The sequence below is a fragment of the Lycium ferocissimum genome, chromosome 1, assembly GCF_029784015.1.
Source record: "Lycium ferocissimum isolate CSIRO_LF1 chromosome 1, AGI_CSIRO_Lferr_CH_V1, whole genome shotgun sequence".
In the NCBI taxonomy this organism is placed as follows: Eukaryota; Viridiplantae; Streptophyta; class Magnoliopsida; order Solanales; family Solanaceae; genus Lycium; species Lycium ferocissimum.
The window spans coordinates 13,904,773-13,925,979 of NC_081342.1; the positions used below are offsets into that span (position 1 = coordinate 13,904,773).

At 36.7% G+C, this 21,207-nt stretch overlaps 1 protein-coding gene across 1 annotated transcript; it reads right to left on the bottom strand.

Moving 5' to 3' along the window:
• Positions 1-782: 782 nt before the first annotated feature.
• On the bottom strand, positions 783-2,480 carry LOC132062275 (uncharacterized). Its single transcript, XM_059454879.1, has one exon. It carries the CDS (start codon positions 2,478-2,480, stop codon positions 783-785), a length of 1,698 nt encoding a protein of 565 aa, XP_059310862.1.
• Between the last annotated feature and the right edge of the window lie 18,727 nt (positions 2,481-21,207).

Consider the following 21,207-nt stretch of genomic DNA (forward strand, 5'->3'; position numbering starts at 1 on the left):
CGGAAACACCCTCGAGGAATGGGCAGTGCTGAAGTTAATTGCATCTATGAGCATCCTGCTGAAACAAGAGCTTCTGTTTTATCGAGAGTGATAAATGATACTCAATTTTGCCTTCATAAAGCTATCACAGAAGCAACTGAACGCTTATTTTAGTATATCTTATACTAAAAGGCTATGGTTGAAGCATTGCTGTTTCTGTTTATCTCTACAAGCAGTGGAACATGGTCCAGGAGCTCTATATAGCACGACGTGAGAAAAAAAAAAAAAGTGCAGTTCTAAGTTTTTAAGGTAAAACTAAGTGCAGCGTAACTTCTAATTTCAACACAGAACATACTTTTGAGGCCTCAAAACGAAATTAGAACTGTAAGTTGAAATAAGCCAAGAAGAATTGAATAGGTTCGCCAATATCAAACTCAGGCAACCTTTAGAATTACAAGACAGGATGCTATGAGGTCTCTTGTTTTGAATATGTCTAGCTCGATTCAGTGACTTTAAAGTAAATGAGAACTCTATAAGCCCAGACTTCGAGAGAACTACAAATCCCAATGTATCTAAGTCAATAAGCCACAGCAAGTTCCCTCCTGAACCGGAGAAAAGCAGAACACCAAACATATTGTCCCTGTGCCTTGATATTTCAAACATAGTCGTATTTGACAAAAGATTCATTTCAAGGGAACTTCAGAAACTTGTTTTCAAGCATCCAGAATCTATCCTGAAAATTAAATCAATAAACTTTAGAAATGAAAAAGTGCATTCAATTGAAATAGAGATAATTAACTGCATCACCAATCTAATAGAAAATAAATTTCCTTCCTCCCCCTAAGATCCCTTATTGCCAGCTCCTCATTTCTTAGTTTCACAGGCTGATTGTTCCAAGTGTAGGCTTTTACTTCTTTTAATTCACTAAACGGAGGCTTGCTTCCATGAGAAGTAGAATGGCTCGAATTCTTCATATGCATTAAATGATAGGTGAAATATGTAATAATTTTGACCGTTGATGATAGGTTGAGTCTCCTAGGATGACAACTCCATAACAAAGCATCCACAAACGCGGGGCAATAACTAGTTGACTCTATATTTACATCTAAAACGTCCACTTGGGGTGTAGCAACTCTATCATGCAATTGAAAATGTTCCCTACTGATCTCACTGGATTTGGGAATATTAAGAGAAACTTGAGACCAATAGATCGAGTTTGATAGAAAACTCCTCAACTGACAAAACCACAAAGCATTCAAACTGGAGTAGCAGCAATCAAGAATGATATGTGAGTGCTTCAATTGGCTTGATTCTTTTGCAAATGTTAGCCGAGGAATATACTCTCCTTTATACTCGATTGATACTAAATTTGGAGCATCAATCACTCCTATGTCCTCACAATTCTTAATTTTCAAGACCCTTAGGGATTGACTTCCGCAGATGTCAAAACTTTTACAGATTTTAGCTAATATCAAACTCTCAAGGAAGTGAGTTCTAGAGATAAGGTACTCGATAAATCCATCAGGTATCTTCCAACATGATATCCTTAAAGATTTCAGATTCTGATATTCAACAATATCCAGATCTTTCAAAGAATAACCAGAATAAGACAAGTGTTCAAGATTTGGTGCTTGGATTTTAACAAGTTTGTGAAAATTTGTCTTAATAGTGAGTGACTTGGTATTTTGAAGATTCCGCAGCTCAAGCTTTTCCAACCTAGTACAACGGTTAATGACTAAATTGACAATCAAGGGACAACTAGTGAGTAGAGTCTGAAGCATGTTTTCATCTAAACGGACATGAGATAGATAAAGCTCTCTCAAAGAATGACAGTTCACCACATGGCTAGTAGATAATGAAAGATGCGTCAGATCACAACCAATTAGGACCAATTCTCTTAACGATTTTGCTGCCAGGAATTTAAAAATTGATGAAAATCTAAAACCATGATACATGAGCTCCAGAATTTTTACTCCATTCTGAAGAGCAATGCCGAGCCACTTATCAAAAACTTCTCCTTTGCAAACAAGAGGACGTGAAATTTCGTTAAATCCAAACTTTTCTATAGGGATTTTCCCGTCCCTGTATCTCTCCATGATTTTATCCACTATATTGATCTCTTCATCAGAAGAAATATCTCTGAACGTCAAGTTCGGATGAGTCAGCCAGGCTTGTCGCCATGTTTTGGAGAGAATTCTCATCCGGGATGCTTCTCGATAACTAAGATAACAGAGTATTTTCTGAATGATGCATTCAGGCAATATGTCTGCTGTGGGCTGATCTCTATTGGCCAAAGTAGAATTCTTCTTTTTGTTGAGCAACCATACCTTAAAACCCCGTTTCTCTACTCCGATTTTGCTGCAGAACTCGCTAATCAGCTCTTCATCTTGCTTCTGCAATTTCCACCCAACTCTTTCGGCGAATTCAAACATTCTTTCCCTCTGATGTTGAGTGAATTTAGTCCTGAATCGCTTTCTCCCATTAGCTTTCCTCTTGGCCATGGCTTGGAGGTTGCTATGATACAGATTCTTGAATATATAGGTTACGGCTTATTGGTTTTGGTAAAATATATGTCACGCGCCTTTCCTATAGGAAGTAAAACTTTACAAAAACCTACCTATATATTGCAGAAATCCTATTTCGAATGGATTTACATAATTTATCTTCCTTTTTAAAATTAGTTAGTGAGAGATTTTCTAACGGACATTCGGCGGGAGATTTGTGTTATAAAACGTTATTTTTCCACCTCATATTACCGAACCAGTTCACTGGGAAAACGCATGGTAGAAAACAGATTCCAATTGAAACATTAGAAACTCCCTAATTTTTCCGTGTGAAAACACTAATATTTATATATATTTTAAATTTTATATTGTGGATATAATTCATTTATTGTAAAAAATAAGACGTTTATTTTTCTTTTATCTTAAGCAAGACTTATTACTTTTTTTTTTTTTTTTTTTTTTTTTTTTTTTTTGTATTTAAAGAACGATATGTGAATGATGCATAATTATTTTCGTACGAAAGAGATTTGAAGAGAGAAGTCGGCTTCCGGTGGGAACGTTTCAGCAGTTCAAACCACACAAGTATTCAGAGTCCAACGAAGATGTTATGAATATCAAATGGTACATTGATTTTATTGGCTGAAATTTTCATCCCCTCTAAATACACCTGGAAAATCTTGTATGTATGTAAATTCTGCTGGAATATCCTTTTATGAGTTACGTTTCTCATTCTTATGTGGTAGATTAAAATTTAATATGATTTACCTTCACACTGTTGCGGTCACACTATGTTATAGTTGTCTACCAATTATTTCTATTGGCAAATTTGTTGCTAAAGTTTTCATGTTGCAGCTGCATACAACTTTCAATATCAAACTTTTCATCGGAGTTTTCTTTGTAAGTTCTATTAAGGGTGAAAGGTAACAGAGAAGCATTTTGCTAGATGGAAATACCCCCCTTTTGCTTCTCTTTTTTTTTTTTTTTTTTTTTTTTTTCAGACAACAGAACATGCAAAGAAAATATACAAGTTTTCAGTTGTGATCCCAAATTTGATAGGCTATTCTGGTGCCCTCAATTCTGAAAATAGATGAATTCACATCAAATTAAAAGGTGATAGGAGGGGAGTGTTTTTCTGAGACACCCATGGAATAGAATGTTAAGGAACTGTTTTACATAAGTTCCAGTAGACAGGTCGCACTCTAACTCTATTGTGAGTGGGATTATTGAAAAATTGAAATGGGGAATGGAAGCATCCTCGAGGAACGTGGCACCGCTGAAGTTACTAGTCTGATTGTACCTACGAACATCCTGATAAAACAAGGGCATGGATCAATCCAGTGGTTTGCAGTTGCAAACTATTCCATTCGAAGAAGAAGGAATATTGTGTGTTATATACCACACTACAACTACATCTTCTAATCATATCAGTGCTAGTATGCCACAGCAAGTACAGTAATGAGGATAAAATTTCTATGGTCGGAAGTGACAAATGATACTCGATGTTGCCTTTGTCAAACTGCTAGAGAAACAAATGAACTCTCAACTTTTTAGTGTACTTGTACTGAATTGCTGCGATTGAAGCATTATCTCTAAAAGCGATTGAACATGGTCGGGAGCTCTATTTAGCACGACGTGATAAAAAAAAAATAAAGTGCAGTTCTATTTTTGAGAGTGCTAATACTAAATGGCTGTGACTAGAGAATTGCAGCTTCTAGATTATCTCTAAAAAGATGCAAAGGTCACAGATATCACAAGTCCAATTAAAACAGAAATATTTGCAGCTTAACTTCACTTTTTTTAACGCAGTACATACTTTTGGGCCCTCAAAATCAAATTAGCACATTAAGTTGAATAAGCCAAGAAGAAGTTAATAGGTTGTCAATTGCATACTCGTGCAAATTTTACAATTATATGACAGGACATGATGTGAGGTCTATTGTTTTGAATATTTCGGTTCATTGATTTTTGAGTATAAAAGAACACCCATAAGCCGGGCCTTAGAGATGCATGTTGAACTCTCAGATACATTGCAATAGCTAAATCTAATACAGATATCTGAAGATTTTGACACAGAGAACTACCAATCACAACATATGACTTATCAAGACATCTGTTGTACAACATCTATAAGTCAACAAGACGTACAACAAATGCACATGAACCAAACATAGTGTATTTGTGCCTTGGTATTTCCAACCTGATCATATTTGGGAAAAAACTTATTTTAAGAAGAAAAAGCTGATGGGAAAAATTAAATTTGAAGTTCTTAGGTATTTAGGATCTAACCTGAAAATATGAATTAATGAACTTTATAAATGAATAAGTGCATTCAATTTGCAATAGAATAAATGCATCACCAATCTAATAAAAAATAAAATTTCTCCCTCTCTTGAAGGCTCCTTGTTGTCATCTCCCCATTTCTGAGTTGCATAGGATGCCACCTCTGGTTCTTTGAATTAAATTTATAGGCTTTTACCTCTTTTTAATTGACTAAGCCGAGGCTTGCTTCCACGAGAAATAGAATGACTTGAATTCTTCATATACACTAATTGATCGATGAAACATATCATCGTTTTGACTGATGATGATAGGTTGAGTCTCCTAGGATGACAACTCCATAACAAAGCATCCACAAATGTTGGGCAATCTCCAGACGACTTTATATTTACATCAAAAACTTCCACTTGGGGGGTAGCAATTCTATGGTGCAGTTGCAAATCTTTCCTATTGATCTCATTGCATTCGGAAAAAACAAGGGAAACCTTAGACCAAGAGGTTGAGTTTGATAGAAATTCCCTCAACCGACAAAACCACACAGCATCCAAATTGTACCAGCAATCAAGAATGATATGTGAGTTCTTCAATTGGCTTCTTTCTTTTGCAAATTTAAGCTGGGGAATACGATCTCCTTCATACTCAAGTGATACCAAATTTGGAGCATCAATCACTCCAATTCTCACACTTTTCTTAATCTTCAAGACCCTTAAGGATTGACTACTGCAAATGTCAAGCCATCCTGAAGCAAGGCTATCTAATATCAAACTCTCAAGGAAGTGTGGTCTAGAGAAAAGGTTCTTGATAAATCCAGAAAATATCCCCTTAAACGATAATATCTCTAAAGATTTCAGATTCTGATATTCAATAATATCCAATCCTTGCAAAGAATCACCAGAATAAGACAAGTGTTCAAGAGTTGGTGCTTGAATTTTAGCAATCTGGTTACTGTTTATCTCAATGGTAAGTGACCTAATCTTTTGAAGATTCCGGAGCTCAATCTTTTTCAAACTATGACAATAGATAATGATTAAATTGACAATCAAGGGACAACTAGTGAGTAGAGTCTCGTAGCATGTTGTCATCTAAAAAGACACGAGATAGAGAAAGCTTTCTCAAAGAATGGCATTCACCACATGACTAGTAGATAATGAAAGATGCCTCAAATCAGTCAAAACCAGTTCCCTTAATGACATTGCTGCCAGGAATTTAAAAATAGGGAAGGGGCATGATGAAAATATAGTATCTCTATACACTAGATCTTTTACACCATTCTGAAGAGCAATGCCAATCCACTTATCAATCAGAGGGAAAACTTCACGTTCACGAGAAACAAAATATAAACTTTTTTTAAATTCAATCCTTTCAATAGGGATTTTCCCGTCCCGGTATCTCTCCATGATTTTATCCACTATTTTGATGTCTCTCTCCATGATTTTATCCACTATTTTGATGTCTTCATCAGAAGAACGAAATCTGAATTTCAAGTGGGGATGCGTCAACCAGGCTTGTCGCCATGTTTTGGAGAGAATTCTCATCCGGAATGCTTCTCCATAACTAAGATAACAGAGTATCTTGTGAATGATGCATTCAGGCAATATGTCAGCTGTGGGCTGATCTCTATTGGCCAAAGTAGAATTCTTCTTTTTGTTGTGCAACCATACCTTAAAACCCCGTTTCTCTACTCCGATTTTGCTGCAGAACTCGCTAATCAGCTCTTCATCTTGCTTCTGCAATTTCCACCCAACTCTTTCGGCGAATTCAAACATTCTTTCCCTCTGATGTTGAGTGAATTTAGTCCTGAATCGCTTTCTCCCATTAGCTTTCCTCTTGGCCATGGCTTGGAGGTTGCTATGATACAGATTCTTGAATATATAGGTTACGGCTTATTGGTTTTGGTAAAATATATGTCACGCGCCTTTCCTATAGGAAGTAAAACTTTACAAAAACCTACCTATATATTGCAGAAATCCTATTTCGAATGGATTTACATAATTTATCTTCCTTTTTAAAATTAGTTAGTGAGAGATTTTCTAACGGACATTCAGCGGGAGATTTGTGTTATAAAACGTTATTTTTCCACCTCATATTACCGAACCAGTTCACTGGGAAAACGCATGGTAGAAAACAGATTCCAATTGAAACATTAGAAACTCCCTAATTTTTCCGTGTGAAAACACTAATATTTATATATATTTTAAATTTTATATTGTGGATATAATTCATTTATTGTAAAAAATAAGACGTTTATTTTTCTTTTATCTTAAGCAAGACTTATTACTTTTTTTTTTTTTTTTTTTTTTTTTTTTTTTTGTATTTAAAGAACGATATGTGAATGATGCATAATTATTTTCGTACGAAAGAGATGCTGAAGAGAGAAGTCGGCTTCCGGTGGGAACGTTTCAGCAGTTCAAACCACACAAGTATTCAGAGTCCAACGAAGATGTTATGAATATCAAATGGTACATTGATTTTATTGGCTGAAATTTTCATCCCCTCTAAATACACCTGGAAAATCTTGTATGTATGTAAATTCTGCTGGAATATCCTTTTATGAGTTACGTTTCTCATTCTTATGTGGTAGATTAAAATTTAATATGATTTACCTTCACACTGTTGCGGTCACACTATGTTATAGTTGTCTACCAATTATTTCTATTGGCAAATTTGTTGCTAAAGTTTTCATGTTGCAGCTGCATACAACTTTCAATATCAAACTTTTCATCGGAGTTTTCTTTGTAAGTTCTATTAAGGGTGAAAGGTAACAGAGAAGCATTTTGCTAGATGGAAATACCCCCCTTTTGCTTCTCTTTTTTTTTTTTTTTTTTTTTTTTCAGACAACAGAACATGCAAAGAAAATATACAAGTTTTCAGTTGTGATCCCAAATTTGATAGGCTATTCTGGTGCCCTCAATTCTGAAAATAGATGAATTCACATCAAATTAAAAGGTGATAGGAGGGGAGTGTTTTTCTGAGACACCCATGGAATAGAATGTTAAGGAACTGTTTTACATAAGTTCCAGTAGACAGGTCGCACTCCTAACTCTATTGTGAGTGGGATTATTGAAAAATTGAAATGGGGAATGGAAGCATCCTCGAGGAACGTGGCACCGCTGAAGTTACTAGTCTGATTGTACCTACGAACATCCTGATAAAACAAGGGCATGGATCAATCCAGTGGTTTGCAGTTGCAAACTATTCCATTCGAAGAAGAAGGAATATTGTGTGTTATATACCACACTACAACTACATCTTCTAATCATATCAGTGCTAGTATGCCACAGCAAGTACAGTAATGAGGATAAAATTTCTATGGTCGGAAGTGACAAATGATACTCGATGTTGCCTTTGTCAAACTGCTAGAGAAACAAATGAACTCTCAACTTTTTAGTGTACTTGTACTGAATTGCTGCGATTGAAGCATTATCTCTAAAAGCGATTGAACATGGTCCAGGAGCTCTATTTAGCACGACGTGATAAAAGAAAAAATAAAGTGCAGTTCTATTTTTGAGAGTGCTAATACTAAATGGCTGTGACTAGAGAATTGCAGCTTCTAGATTATCTCTAAAAAGATGCAAAGGTCACAGATATCACAAGTCCAATTAAAACAGAAATATTTGCAGCTTAACTTCACTTTTTTTAACGCAGTACATACTTTTGGGCCCTCAAAATCAAATTAGCACATTAAGTTGAATAAGCCAAGAAGAAGTTAATAGGTTGTCAATTGCATACTCGTGCAAATTTTACAATTATATGACAGGACATGATGTGAGGTCTATTGTTTTGAATATTTCGGTTCATTGATTTTTGAGTATAAAAGAACACCCATAAGCCGGGCCTTAGAGATGCATGTTGAACTCTCAGATACATTGCAATAGCTAAATCTAATACAGATATCTGAAGATTTTGACACAGAGAACTACCAATCACAACATATGACTTATCAAGACATCTGTTGTACAACATCTATAAGTCAACAAGACGTACAACAAATGCACATGAACCAAACATAGTGTATTTGTGCCTTGGTATTTCCAACCTGATCATATTTGGGAAAAAACTTATTTTAAGAAGAAAAAGCTGATGGGAAAAATTAAATTTGAAGTTCTTAGGTATTTAGGATCTAACCTGAAAATATGAATTAATGAACTTTATAAATGAATAAGTGCATTCAATTTGCAATAGAATAAATGCATCACCAATCTAATAAAAAATAAAATTTCTCCCTCTCTTGAAGGCTCCTTGTTGTCATCTCCCCATTTCTGAGTTGCATAGGATGCCACCTCTGGTTCTTTGAATTAAATTTATAGGCTTTTACCTCTTTTAATTGACTAAGCCGAGGCTTGCTTCCACGAGAAATAGAATGACTTGAATTCTTCATATACACTAATTGATCGATGAAACATATCATCGTTTTGACTGATGATGATAGGTTGAGTCTCCTAGGATGACAACTCCATAACAAAGCATCCACAAATGTTGGGCAATCTCCAGACGACTTTATATTTACATCAAAAACTTCCACTTGGGGGGTAGCAATTCTATGGTGCAGTTGCAAATCTTTCCTATTGATCTCATTGCATTCGGAAAAAACAAGGAAACCTTAGACCAAGAGGTTGAGTTTGATAGAAATTCCCTCAACCGACAAAACCACACAGCATCCAAATTGTACCAGCAATCAAGAATGATATGTGAGTTCTTCAATTGGCTTCTTTCTTTTGCAAATTTAAGCTGGGGAATACGATCTCCTTCATACTCAAGTGATACCAAATTTGGAGCATCAATCACTCCAATTCTCACACTTTTCTTAATCTTCAAGACCCTTAAGGATTGACTACTGCAAATGTCAAGCCATCCTGAAGCAAGGCTATCTAATATCAAACTCTCAAGGAAGTGTGGTCTAGAGAAAAGGTTCTTGATAAATCCAGAAAATATCCCCTTAAACGATAATATCTCTAAAGATTTCAGATTCTGATATTCAATAATATCCAATCCTTGCAAAGAATCACCAGAATAAGACAAGTGTTCAAGAGTTGGTGCTTGAATTTTAGCAATCAAGTTCTTGTTTATCTCAATGGTAAGTGACCTAATCTTTTGAAGATTCCGGAGCTCAATCTTTTTCAAACTATGACAATAGATAATGATTAAATTGACAATCAAGGGACAACTAGTGAGTAGAGTCGTAGCATGTTGTCATCTAAAAAGACACGAGATAGAGAAAGCTTTCTCAAAGAATGGCAGTTCACCACATGACTAGTAGATAATGAAAGATGCCTCAAATCAGTCAAAACCAGTTCCCTTAATGACATTGCTGCCAGGAATTTAAAAATAGGGAAGGGGCATGATGAAAATATAGTATCTCTATACACTAGATCTTTTACACCATTCTGAAGAGCAATGCCAATCCACTTATCAATCAGAGGGAAAACTTCACGTTCACGAGAAACAAAATATAAACTTTTTTTAAATTCAATCCTTTCAATAGGGATTTTCCCGTCCCGGTATCTCTCCATGATTTTATCCACTATTTTGATGTCTCTCTCCATGATTTTATCCACTATTTTGATGTCTTCATCAGAAGAACGAAATCTGAATTTCAAGTGGGGATGCGTCAACCAGGCTTGTCGCCATGTTTTGGAGAGAATTCTCATCCGGAATGCTTCTCCATAACTAAGATAACAGAGTATCTTGTGAATGATGCATTCAGGCAATATGTCAGCTGTGGGCTGATCTCTATTGGCCAAAGTAGAATTCTTCTTTTTGTTGTGCAACCATACCTTAAAACCCCGTTTCTCTACTCCGATTTTGCTGCAGAACTCGCTAATCAGCTCTTCATCTTGCTTCTGCAATTTCCACCCAACTCTTTCGGCGAATTCAAACATTCTTTCCCTCTGATGTTGAGTGAATTTAGTCCTGAATCGCTTTCTCCCATTAGCTTTCCTCTTGGCCATGGCTTGGAGGTTGCTATGATACAGATTCTTGAATATATAGGTTACGGCTTATTGGTTTTGGTAAAATATATGTCACGCGCCTTTCCTATAGGAAGTAAAACTTTACAAAAACCTACCTATATATTGCAGAAATCCTATTTCGAATGGATTTACATAATTTATCTTCCTTTTTAAAATTAGTTAGTGAGAGATTTTCTAACGGACATTCGGCGGGAGATTTGTGTTATAAAACGTTATTTTTCCACCTCATATTACCGAACCAGGTTCATCGGAAAACGCATGGTAGAAAACAGATTCCAATTGAAACATTAGAAACTCCCTAATTTTTCCGTGTGAAAACACTAATATTTATATATATTTTAAATTTTATATTGTGGATATAATTCATTTATTGTAAAAAATAAGACGTTTATTTTCTTTTATCTTAAGCAAGACTTATTACTTTTTTTTTTTTTTTTTTTTTTTTTTTTTTGTATTTAAAGAACGATATGTGAATGATGCATAATTATTTTCGTACGAAAGAGATGTTAGGATTTAAAATCCCAAATCCGACCTTTGTAAGCAGGTTCCCAGGAAAGATTGGAGGGTCACAGCTGGACCACTTAAATACCAACCTCCTTAGACAGAACCTACTTACGCCTTGATGTAGGCGAAGAATAAATAAATAACACAGATTTATAGTGGTTCACCCTCAATGTGAGAGTTACGTCCACGTTCTTCGCGTGCAGATCTTATTAAAGAAGAAATATTACAAGTGTTTACAACACTCAACCTCACAACCCCAATCCCAATTACACTCAAGAATTTTTCCACAGAAAAATTCTCTCAAAGACTTCTCTTACTTAAGCCTTTCACTAAGAGTATTTCTCTTAGATTTTTCTCTCTATGGGATGTGTTGTTTTTCTTCTATTTGGTGTGTATAGCAAATGAGAAAGCTTCCTATTTATAGGTGTGAGATGAACCTATTGATGTCATTGGTGACTCAAGCAAGCACTTGACAATTTGCCAAATACAAGGAAGATGTTTTCTTCCTTAAAACAAGGAAGTGTTTTCTTCCTCAAAACAAGGAAGTGTTTTCTTCCCTAAAATAAGGGATGGACCCAACAAATCTCCCACTTGAAGACTAATTTTAATTTGTCTTCACACTTTGATCGATGCAACAGCCTCTTTCCTAGTTTCATATCGTGCGCAGCTAACCGAAGCCGAACACGCTTCGCTTGTCAACATCACCACCGTTGTCGCATTAACATAACCTTGCAATCTCGTTTTCGATTTTCGGAAATACGCAGCCGAACTCGAGCTACCTTTCACATATCGAATATCCACTTCTGACCTCGGTGTTGCTTTTCCGGATTGCTCATAAATCGGCCGACAACTCCCACCTACGCATGCAATGTCCGGTATCTTGTCCATCCGCTTCTTCTCATCCTCGGTTGTCGGACCGATCCTTTGACAACCGAAAGTCTCCCAAGAGAGTGCCGACCGGCTTGGCATCATGCATGTTGAACTTTTTGATAACTTTCCTCACATATTCTTCTTGTGAGCGTTTGATGCCCTCTTTCGTTGAAATCCCTTTTTGCAACCAACCTTGCTTTATAATGCCTTCTTCCGTTGGGTTCTTCCTTTATCCGATAAACCCATTTGTTTTGCAATGCCCTCTTATCCTTTGGCAATTCGGCTAATTCCCATGTATGATTTGCCGATAGGAGTCCATCTCATCTTTCATTGCCGGCTCCCACTTAGTCGATTCATCGACTTGCATTGCTTCTTCATAACATTCCGGCTCACCCCTATCGGTGAGTAGAATGTAGTTGAGGATGGAGAGTACCGTGAATCGGCTTCCCGATCCTGGATGATCTACGCGATTCGTGATTGGCGTACGTTGATTTGTTTCGGAATCGGCACTTTCATCGATACCTTCTCGGATTATTTGTTCCTGCGCCTCGCTCACTGCCTCGGGCCGCCGGCTCGGGTGTCGGAAAGTCCCTCAAATCGACTATTTCCGATTCCTTGTCCCGACATTCCGAATTTTTTTGCAACTTGTCTTTGTACGTACCTCTTCATTGAAGACAACATTCCGTTTTCGGATGATCTTCCGATTTTGTTCATCCCAAAATCGATAACCAAGCTCGGTGTCACCATAGCCAATAAAGTAACACTTCTTTGATTTTGGATCAAGCTTGCTTCTAGCCGTATCATCATTATGAACATATGATAAGCGGCCGAACACTTTCGAAATGAAAGATTTACCTTCTTGCCACTCCGGACTTTTCCGGAATTCGAAATCCAAGGGAACCGACGGTCCTCGGTTAATTAAGAAGGCCGCGGTATTGACTGCATCTGCCCAGAATGTCTTGGGCAGTCCAGAGTGTATTCTCATACTCCGAGCACGCTCGTTCAACGTTCGGTTCATTCTTTCGGCTACTCCATTTTGTTGCGGCGTTCCAGGAATAGTCTTCATCATCTTGATTCCATTATCGGCACAATACCGTTTGAAATCACCATCAATGTATTCTCCGCCGTTGTCGGACCTCAAACACTTCAACTTGAGGTTTGTTTCATTCTCGACCATGGCTTTCCATCTTTTGAATACACTAAACACATCGGATTTATTTTTCATAAAATAAACCCACACCTTCCGGTTGAATCATCAATGAAGGTCACGTAGTAGTGTGATCCTCAAGAGAGGAACGGTGGTAGGTCCCCACACGTCCGTGTGCACCAATTCCGAACTTTTCGACCTTCAACTCCCCGCTCGCATTTGAGAAGCTTACTCGCTTTTGTTTTCCGAGAACGAGCTCTCACACGTATGAAGGTCCACCGTCTTCGACTCCGGAATTAAGCCATTTGTCACCAATGACTTCATCCCTCCCTCGTCGATATGTCCCGGCCCGACAATGCCACAAATCTGTCTTCTTTGTGTTTTCAACCACGCAGCGATATCACGACGACTAGTCGTCGTCATGAAAGTGCCAATCTTCTTTCCTCGGCCAACTACCATAGCACCTTTCGCCACCTTCCAAGACCCATTACCAAAATTGAGATCATATCCCCTCATCATCAAGCCGACCTCGAGATCGGGTTTCGCGTCGACTTTGGAACATGTCTAACTTTTGTAATCTTCCACGAGGATCCGTTTGACATCTTCAAATTAATGTCTCCCGTGCCAACAACGTCTAGCGGCTCTCCATCGGCTAAATAAACTTTGCCGAGATTCCCGACCACGTAGTTTGTCATTATATCATGATGTGGGGTGGTATGAAAGGACGCTCCGAGTCAAGCACCCGAGTCTATCGGGCAACCGCAAGAACAACGCATCGCCAATGTCTTCCGTAGCGGCGTTGATTCCGCCCCCTTCTTTGTCCTCCTTCTTTGGCGCCTGCAATTCTTCTTGAGGTGACTGGTTTTTCCACGGTTCCAACACTCAAGTGTTCGTCCCGGTCCGGATTGACCCCTCGCCATTCCTTGACTTCGATCCGCCCCTATTTCGGTTGTAGTTTCGGCTGTACTCGCTTCGTTTTCAACATTAAAAGCGAACTCGTCGATGCCTCTCCGTAACCATCCCGCGCGCACCTCCTCGGCAAGGATACGATCCCTAACATCGTTGAACTTTAGTTTATTCCGCCGAAAACTGAGAATTACTAATCGCTCTCATTGGCTCCCGCCTATTTGGTAGGGATGCCAACAAAATTAGAACTTGCACTTCATCATCAAAATCAATTTTTACCGATGACAATTGATTTACAATGGTATTGAATTCATTTACGTGTGCAGCAACATGAGCATTTTCCATCATCTTTAGATGAAATAGTTTCTTCATGAGAAATACCTTATTATTTGCCGAAGGTTTCTCATACATATCAGACAATACCTTCATCATATCTGCGGTGGTCTTTTCCTTTGCCACGTTGTGAGCAACGTTCTTTGACGTCGTACCGAATGACTCCCGGAACTTGTCCGTCGGGAGATCCCAATCGCTTGCTTCATCTCCTACGGTTTTGGACTCGAGAGGTTCATGAAGTTTTACGCCATATAAATAATCTTCAATTTGCATTCTCGAATGCAAAAATCGTACCATCGAATTTACCGATGCCGTGCGTTATACCATCTTCGCCTCCCATCGTTTCTAAATCACAACACAACCTGTTGCTTTGATACCAGTTGTTAGGATTTAAAATCCCAAATCCGACCTTTGTAAGCAGGTTCCCAGGAAAGATTGGAGGGTCACAGCTGGACCACTTAAATACCAACCTCCTTAGACAGAACCTACTTACGCCTTGATGTAGGCGAAGAATAAATAAATAACACACACAGATTTATAGTGGTTCACCCTCAATGTGAGAGTTACGTCCACGTTCTTTGCTGAGATCTTATTAAAGAAGAAATATTACAAGTGTTTACAACACTCAACCTCACAACCCCAATCAATTACACTCAAGAATTTTTCCACAGAAAAATTCTCTCAAAGACTTCTCTTACTTAAGCCTTTCACTAAGAGTATTTCTCTTAGATTTTTCTCTCTATGGGATGTGTTGTTTTTCTTCTATTTTGGTGTGTTTAGCAAATGAGAAAGCTTCCCTATTTATAGGTGTGAGATGAACCTATTGATGTCATTGGTGACTCAAGCAAGCACTTGACAATTTGCCAAATACAAGGAAGATGTTTTCTTCCTTAAAACAAGGGAAGTGTTTTCTTCCTCAAAACAAGGGAAGTGTTTTCTTCCCTAAAATAAGGGATGGACCCAACAAGAGATGCTGAAGAGAGAAGTCGGCTTCCGGTGGGAACGTTTCAGCAGTTCAAACCACACAAGTATTCAGAGTCCAACGAAGATGTTATGAATATCAAATGGTACATTGATTTTATTGGCTGAAATTTTCATCCCTCTAAATACACCTGGAAAATCTTGTATGTATGTAAATTCTGCTGGAATATCCTTTTATGAGTTACGTTTCTCATTCTTATGTGGTAGATTAAAATTTAATATGATTTACCTTCACACTGTTGCGGTCACACTATGTTATAGTTGTCTACCAATTATTTCTATTGGCAAATTTGTTGCTAAAGTTTTCATGTTGCAGCTGCATACAACTTTCAATATCAAACTTTTCATCGGAGTTTTCTTTGTAAGTTCTATTAAGGGTGAAAGGTAACAGAGAAGCATTTTGCTAGATGGAAATACCCCCTTTTGCTTCTCTTTTTTTTTTTTTTTTTTTTTTTTTTCAGACAACAGAACATGCAAAGAAAATATACAAGTTTTCAGTTGTGATCCCAAATTTGATAGGCTATTCTGGTGCCCTCAATTCTGAAAATAGATGAATTCACATCAAATTAAAAGGTGATAGGAGGGGAGTGTTTTCTGAGACACCCATGGAATAGAATGTTAAGGAACTGTTTTACATAAGTTCCAGTAGACAGGTCGCACTCCTAACTCTATTGTGAGTGGGATTATTGAAAAATTGAAATGGGGAATGGAAGCATCCTCGAGGAACGTGGCACCGCTGAAGTTACTAGTCTGATTGTACCTACGAACATCCTGATAAAACAAGGGCATGGATCAATCCAGTGGTTTGCAGTTGCAAACTATTCCATTCGAAGAAGAAGGAATATTGTGTGTTATATACCACACTACAACTACATCTTCTAATCATATCAGTGCTAGTATGCCACAGCAAGTACAGTAATGAGGATAAAATTTCTATGGTCGGAAGTGACAAATGATACTCGATGTTGCCTTTGTCAAACTGCTAGAGAAACAAATGAACTCTCAACTTTTTAGTGTACTTGTACTGAATTGCTGCGATTGAAGCATTATCTCTAAAAGCAGTTGAACATGGTCCAGGAGCTCTATTTAGCACGACGTGATAAAAGAAAAAATAAAGTGCAGTTCTATTTTTGAGAGTGCTAATACTAAATGGCTGTGACTAGAGAATTGCAGCTTCTAGATTATCTCTAAAAAGATGCAAAGGTCACAGATATCACAAGTCCAATTAAAACAGAAATATTTGCAGCTTAACTTCACTTTTTTTTTTTAACGCAGTACATACTTTTGGGCCCTCAAAATCAAATTAGCACATTAAGTTGAATAAGCCAAGAAGAAGTTAATAGGTTGTCAATTGCATACTCGTGCAAATTTTACAATTATATGACAGGACATGATGTGAGGTCTATTGTTTTGAATATTTCGGTTCATTGATTTTTGAGTATAAAAGAACACCCATAAGCCGGGCCTTAGAGATGCATGTTGAACTCTCAGATACATTGCAATAGCTAAATCTAATACAGATATCTGAAGATTTTGACACAGAGAACTACCAATCACAACATATGACTTATCAAGACATCTGTTGTACAACATCTATAAGTCAACAAGACGTACAACAAATGCACATGAACCAAACATAGTGTATTTGTGCCTTGGTATTTCCAACCTGATCATATTTGGGAAAAAACTTATTTTAAGAAGAAAAAGCTGATGGGAAAAATTAAATTTGAAGTTCTTAGGTATTTAGGATCTAACCTGAAAATATGAATTAATGAACTTTATAAATGAATAAGTGCATTCAATTTGCAATAGAATAAATGCATCACCAATCTAATAAAAAATAAAATTTCTCCCTCTCTTGAAGGCTCCTTGTTGTCATCTCCCCATTTCTGAGTTGCATAGGATGCCACCTCTGGTTCTTTGAATTAAATTTATAGGCTTTTACCTCTTTTAATTGACTAAGCGAGGCTTGCTTCCACGAGAAATAGAATGACTTGAATTCTTCATATACACTAATTGATCGATGAAACATATCATCGTTTTGACTGATGATGATAGGTTGAGTCTCCTAGGATGACAACTCCATAACAAAGCATCCACAAATGTTGGGCAATCTCCAGACGACTTTATATTTACATCAAAAACTTCCACTTGGGGGGTAGCAATTCTATGGTGCAGTTGCAAATCTTTCCTATTGATCTCATTGCATTCGGAAAAAACAAGGGAAACCTTAGACCAAGAGGTTGAGTTTGATAGAAATTCCCTCAACCGACAAAACCACACAGCATCCAAATTGTACCAGCAATCAAGAATGATATGTGAGTTCTTCAATTGGCTTCTTTCTTTTGCAAATTTAAGCTGGGGAATACGATCTCCTTCATACTCAAGTGATACCAAATTTGGAGCATCAATCACTCCAATTCTCACACTTTTCTTAATCTTCAAGACCCTTAAGGATTGACTACTGCAAATGTCAAGCCATCCTGAAGCAAGGCTATCTAATATCAAACTCTCAAGGAAGTGTGGTCTAGAGAAAAGGTTCTTGATAAATCCAGAAAATATCCCCTTAAACGATAATATCTCTAAAGATTTCAGATTCTGATATTCAATAATATCCAATCCTTGCAAAGAATCACCAGAATAAGACAAGTGTTCAAGAGTTGGTGCTTGAATTTTAGCAATGGTTCTTGTTTATCTCAATGGTAAGTGACCTAATCTTTTGAAGATTCCGGAGCTCAATCTTTTTCAAACTATGACAATAGATAATGATTAAATTGACAATCAAGGGACAACTAGTGAGTAGAGTCTGTAGCATGTTGTCATCTAAAAAGACACGAGATAGAGAAAGCTTTCTCAAAGAATGGCAGTTCACCACATGACTAGTAGATAATGAAAGATGCCTCAAATCAGTCAAAACCAGTTCCCTTAATGACATTGCTGCCAGGAATTTAAAAATAGGGAAGGGGCATGATGAAAATATAGTATCTCTATACACTAGATCTTTTACACCATTCTGAAGAGCAATGCCAATCCACTTATCAATCAGAGGGAAAACTTCACGTTCACGAGAAACAAAATATAAACTTTTTTAAATTCAATCCTTTCAATAGGGATTTTCCCGTCCCGGTATCTCTCCATGATTTTATCCACTATTTTGATGTCTCTCTCCATGATTTTATCCACTATTTTGATGTCTTCATCAGAAGAACGAAATCTGAATTTCAAGTGGGGATGCGTCAACCAGGCTTGTCGCCATGTTTTGGAGAGAATTCTCATCCGGAATGCTTCTCCATAACTAAGATAACAGAGTATCTTGTGAATGATGCATTCAGGCAATATGTCAGCTGTGGGCTGATCTCTATTGGCCAAAGTAGAATTCTTCTTTTTGTTGTGCAACCATACCTTAAAACCCCGTTTCTCTACTCCGATTTTGCTGCAGAACTCGCTAATCAGCTCTTCATCTTGCTTCTGCAATTTCCACCCAACTCTTTCGGCGAATTCAAACATTCTTTCCCTCTGATGTTGAGTGAATTTAGTCCTGAATCGCTTTCTCCCATTAGCTTTCCTCTTGGCCATGGCTTGGAGGTTGCTATGATACAGATTCTTGAATATATAGGTTACGGCTTATTGGTTTTGGTAAAATATATGTCACGCGCCTTTCCTATAGGAAGTAAAACTTTACAAAAACCTACCTATATATTGCAGAAATCCTATTTCGAATGGATTTACATAATTTATCTTCCTTTTTAAAATTAGTTAGTGAGAGATTTTCTAACGGACGTTAGCGGGAGATTTGTGTTATAAAACGTTATTTTTCCACCTCATATTACGAATCCAGGTTATTTGGAAACGCGTAGTGAAAACGATTCCAATTGAAACATTAAACTCCCTAATTTTTCGTGTGAAAAACACTAATATTTATATATATTTTAAATTTTATATTGTGGATATAATTCATTTATTGTAAAAAATAAGACGTTTATTTTTCTTTTATCTTAAGCAAGACTTATTACTTTTTTTTTTTTTTTTTTTTGTATTTAAAGAACGATTATGTTAATTTGCTTTGATTTATCTATTTATTATATTGATTGATCTTTTAATACGTACTTTTAAATTTTAATTAAATAAAAGTAAATACTTAATTAAAGTCTTTCATAATAGATTTTTAAAATAATTTCTCTATATAATAATCTTAATAATAAACGTTCATTGATACTTGCTCTTTTTCGTAATTTGGCATTCAAAAGCAGTTTCTTGATACTTGCTCTTTTTCGTAATTTGGCATTCAAAAGCAGTTTCTAAAAAAGATTAGTAAACACAATCTGCTTATCAAAAACACTTTTCAAATAAATAGCCAAACACAAACTGATTCTCACAAAAAGTAGTTTTCTAAGAAGATTCTTTAAAAAAAAAAACACTTTTCAAAATAAACAGATTTTCGCCGCTTGGCCAAACAAGCTTTAGGTCGTGATACATAAAAATATCCTCAGTTTCAAATTTGGAAAAAAAAAATATTCTTCCCGTCATTAAAGTTTTCAAATATACTCCTATTTTACGCCACATCAAAAAAAATTCTCTTCAAACATAAAACAAGGCAATGCATATGTAAAAGGACATCTTTTAACCATATTGCTTGCGTTCTTGTTAGTCATTTTCCCTTTTTGCAGTATTTTCATGAATCAATATATCTTTGCAACACCAGTTATTTGGTTGTAGTACTTGGTGTCCTTGCCTTGAATATGAATGGTTCTAGACCTTGTTTCTCTTCTTGAACCGTGTTTTAAGAGGGATATGCCTCTAGACAGAGGAAACACAAGCAGCAATAGGGACATGGAAACTGTTGTTGGTGATGGTGAGTGCACCAAAAATGCCTAGGTCTAGCCATTGCCAGTGTTATTGTTTGATCTAAGAGGCTTCTTTCAGTAAACTTCTTTAAGGGAAAATCTAATAGGGCAAAAAGAGGAAAGTCATGAATTATAGAACAAGGATTAAGTTCTGAAATGGCATCTAGTTTTGGTGTTTTACATGCTGCTAATAGATAACTGCTTACTTTATTCAGGATTATTTCTGGTGCTTTGACTGCTTTTATTGTTGCTAATAAATAATGTATATTTTCTTGGGGAGTATGTTCTCATTCTTTTACTTGTTTGGTCAGTCAAAGCTTGAATATCTTTCGCTTTGTCAGTATTATTGACATGAGCAAGAGTACATCTGAAAGAGAAAGCATTTTAGCAATTGAATTTAGCTACCATGATCACGACGGCACGGTAGGAGTACCAAAGACCAAGGTAATATTGGAGAAAAAGATTTAGGATAAGCTTTGGTTAATAGGGCCCTGCTATTCTTAAATTGATAAAAGTTGAGGTTTTCTCATTGTTATTTCAAACAACTATCGTTCCTACTATAGTCAATCCATTTCTTGTTTCTAAATGGAGAGGCGAATTATATCTAAAATTTGAATTTTTGTAAACATGTTTGTATGTTCTGTTTTGTCTTTCAAAATATTGGACGTTAATATCTCATTCTTATTGCTTCGACTATATCTTTAAGGGAAAAACGGAATGACGGAATAAGGGTTATGGTCTGACGTAGATGTAGTATCTAGTTTTGGAGGTTTTCTTGTTGCTAATATCTTACTGTTATTGCTTCGACTCTATCTTCTATTATTTTAGTTCTTTCATAAAAAAGAACTAGGTATTATGGTTAGGTTATGTATCACCAAGAGAGGGATGAAAAG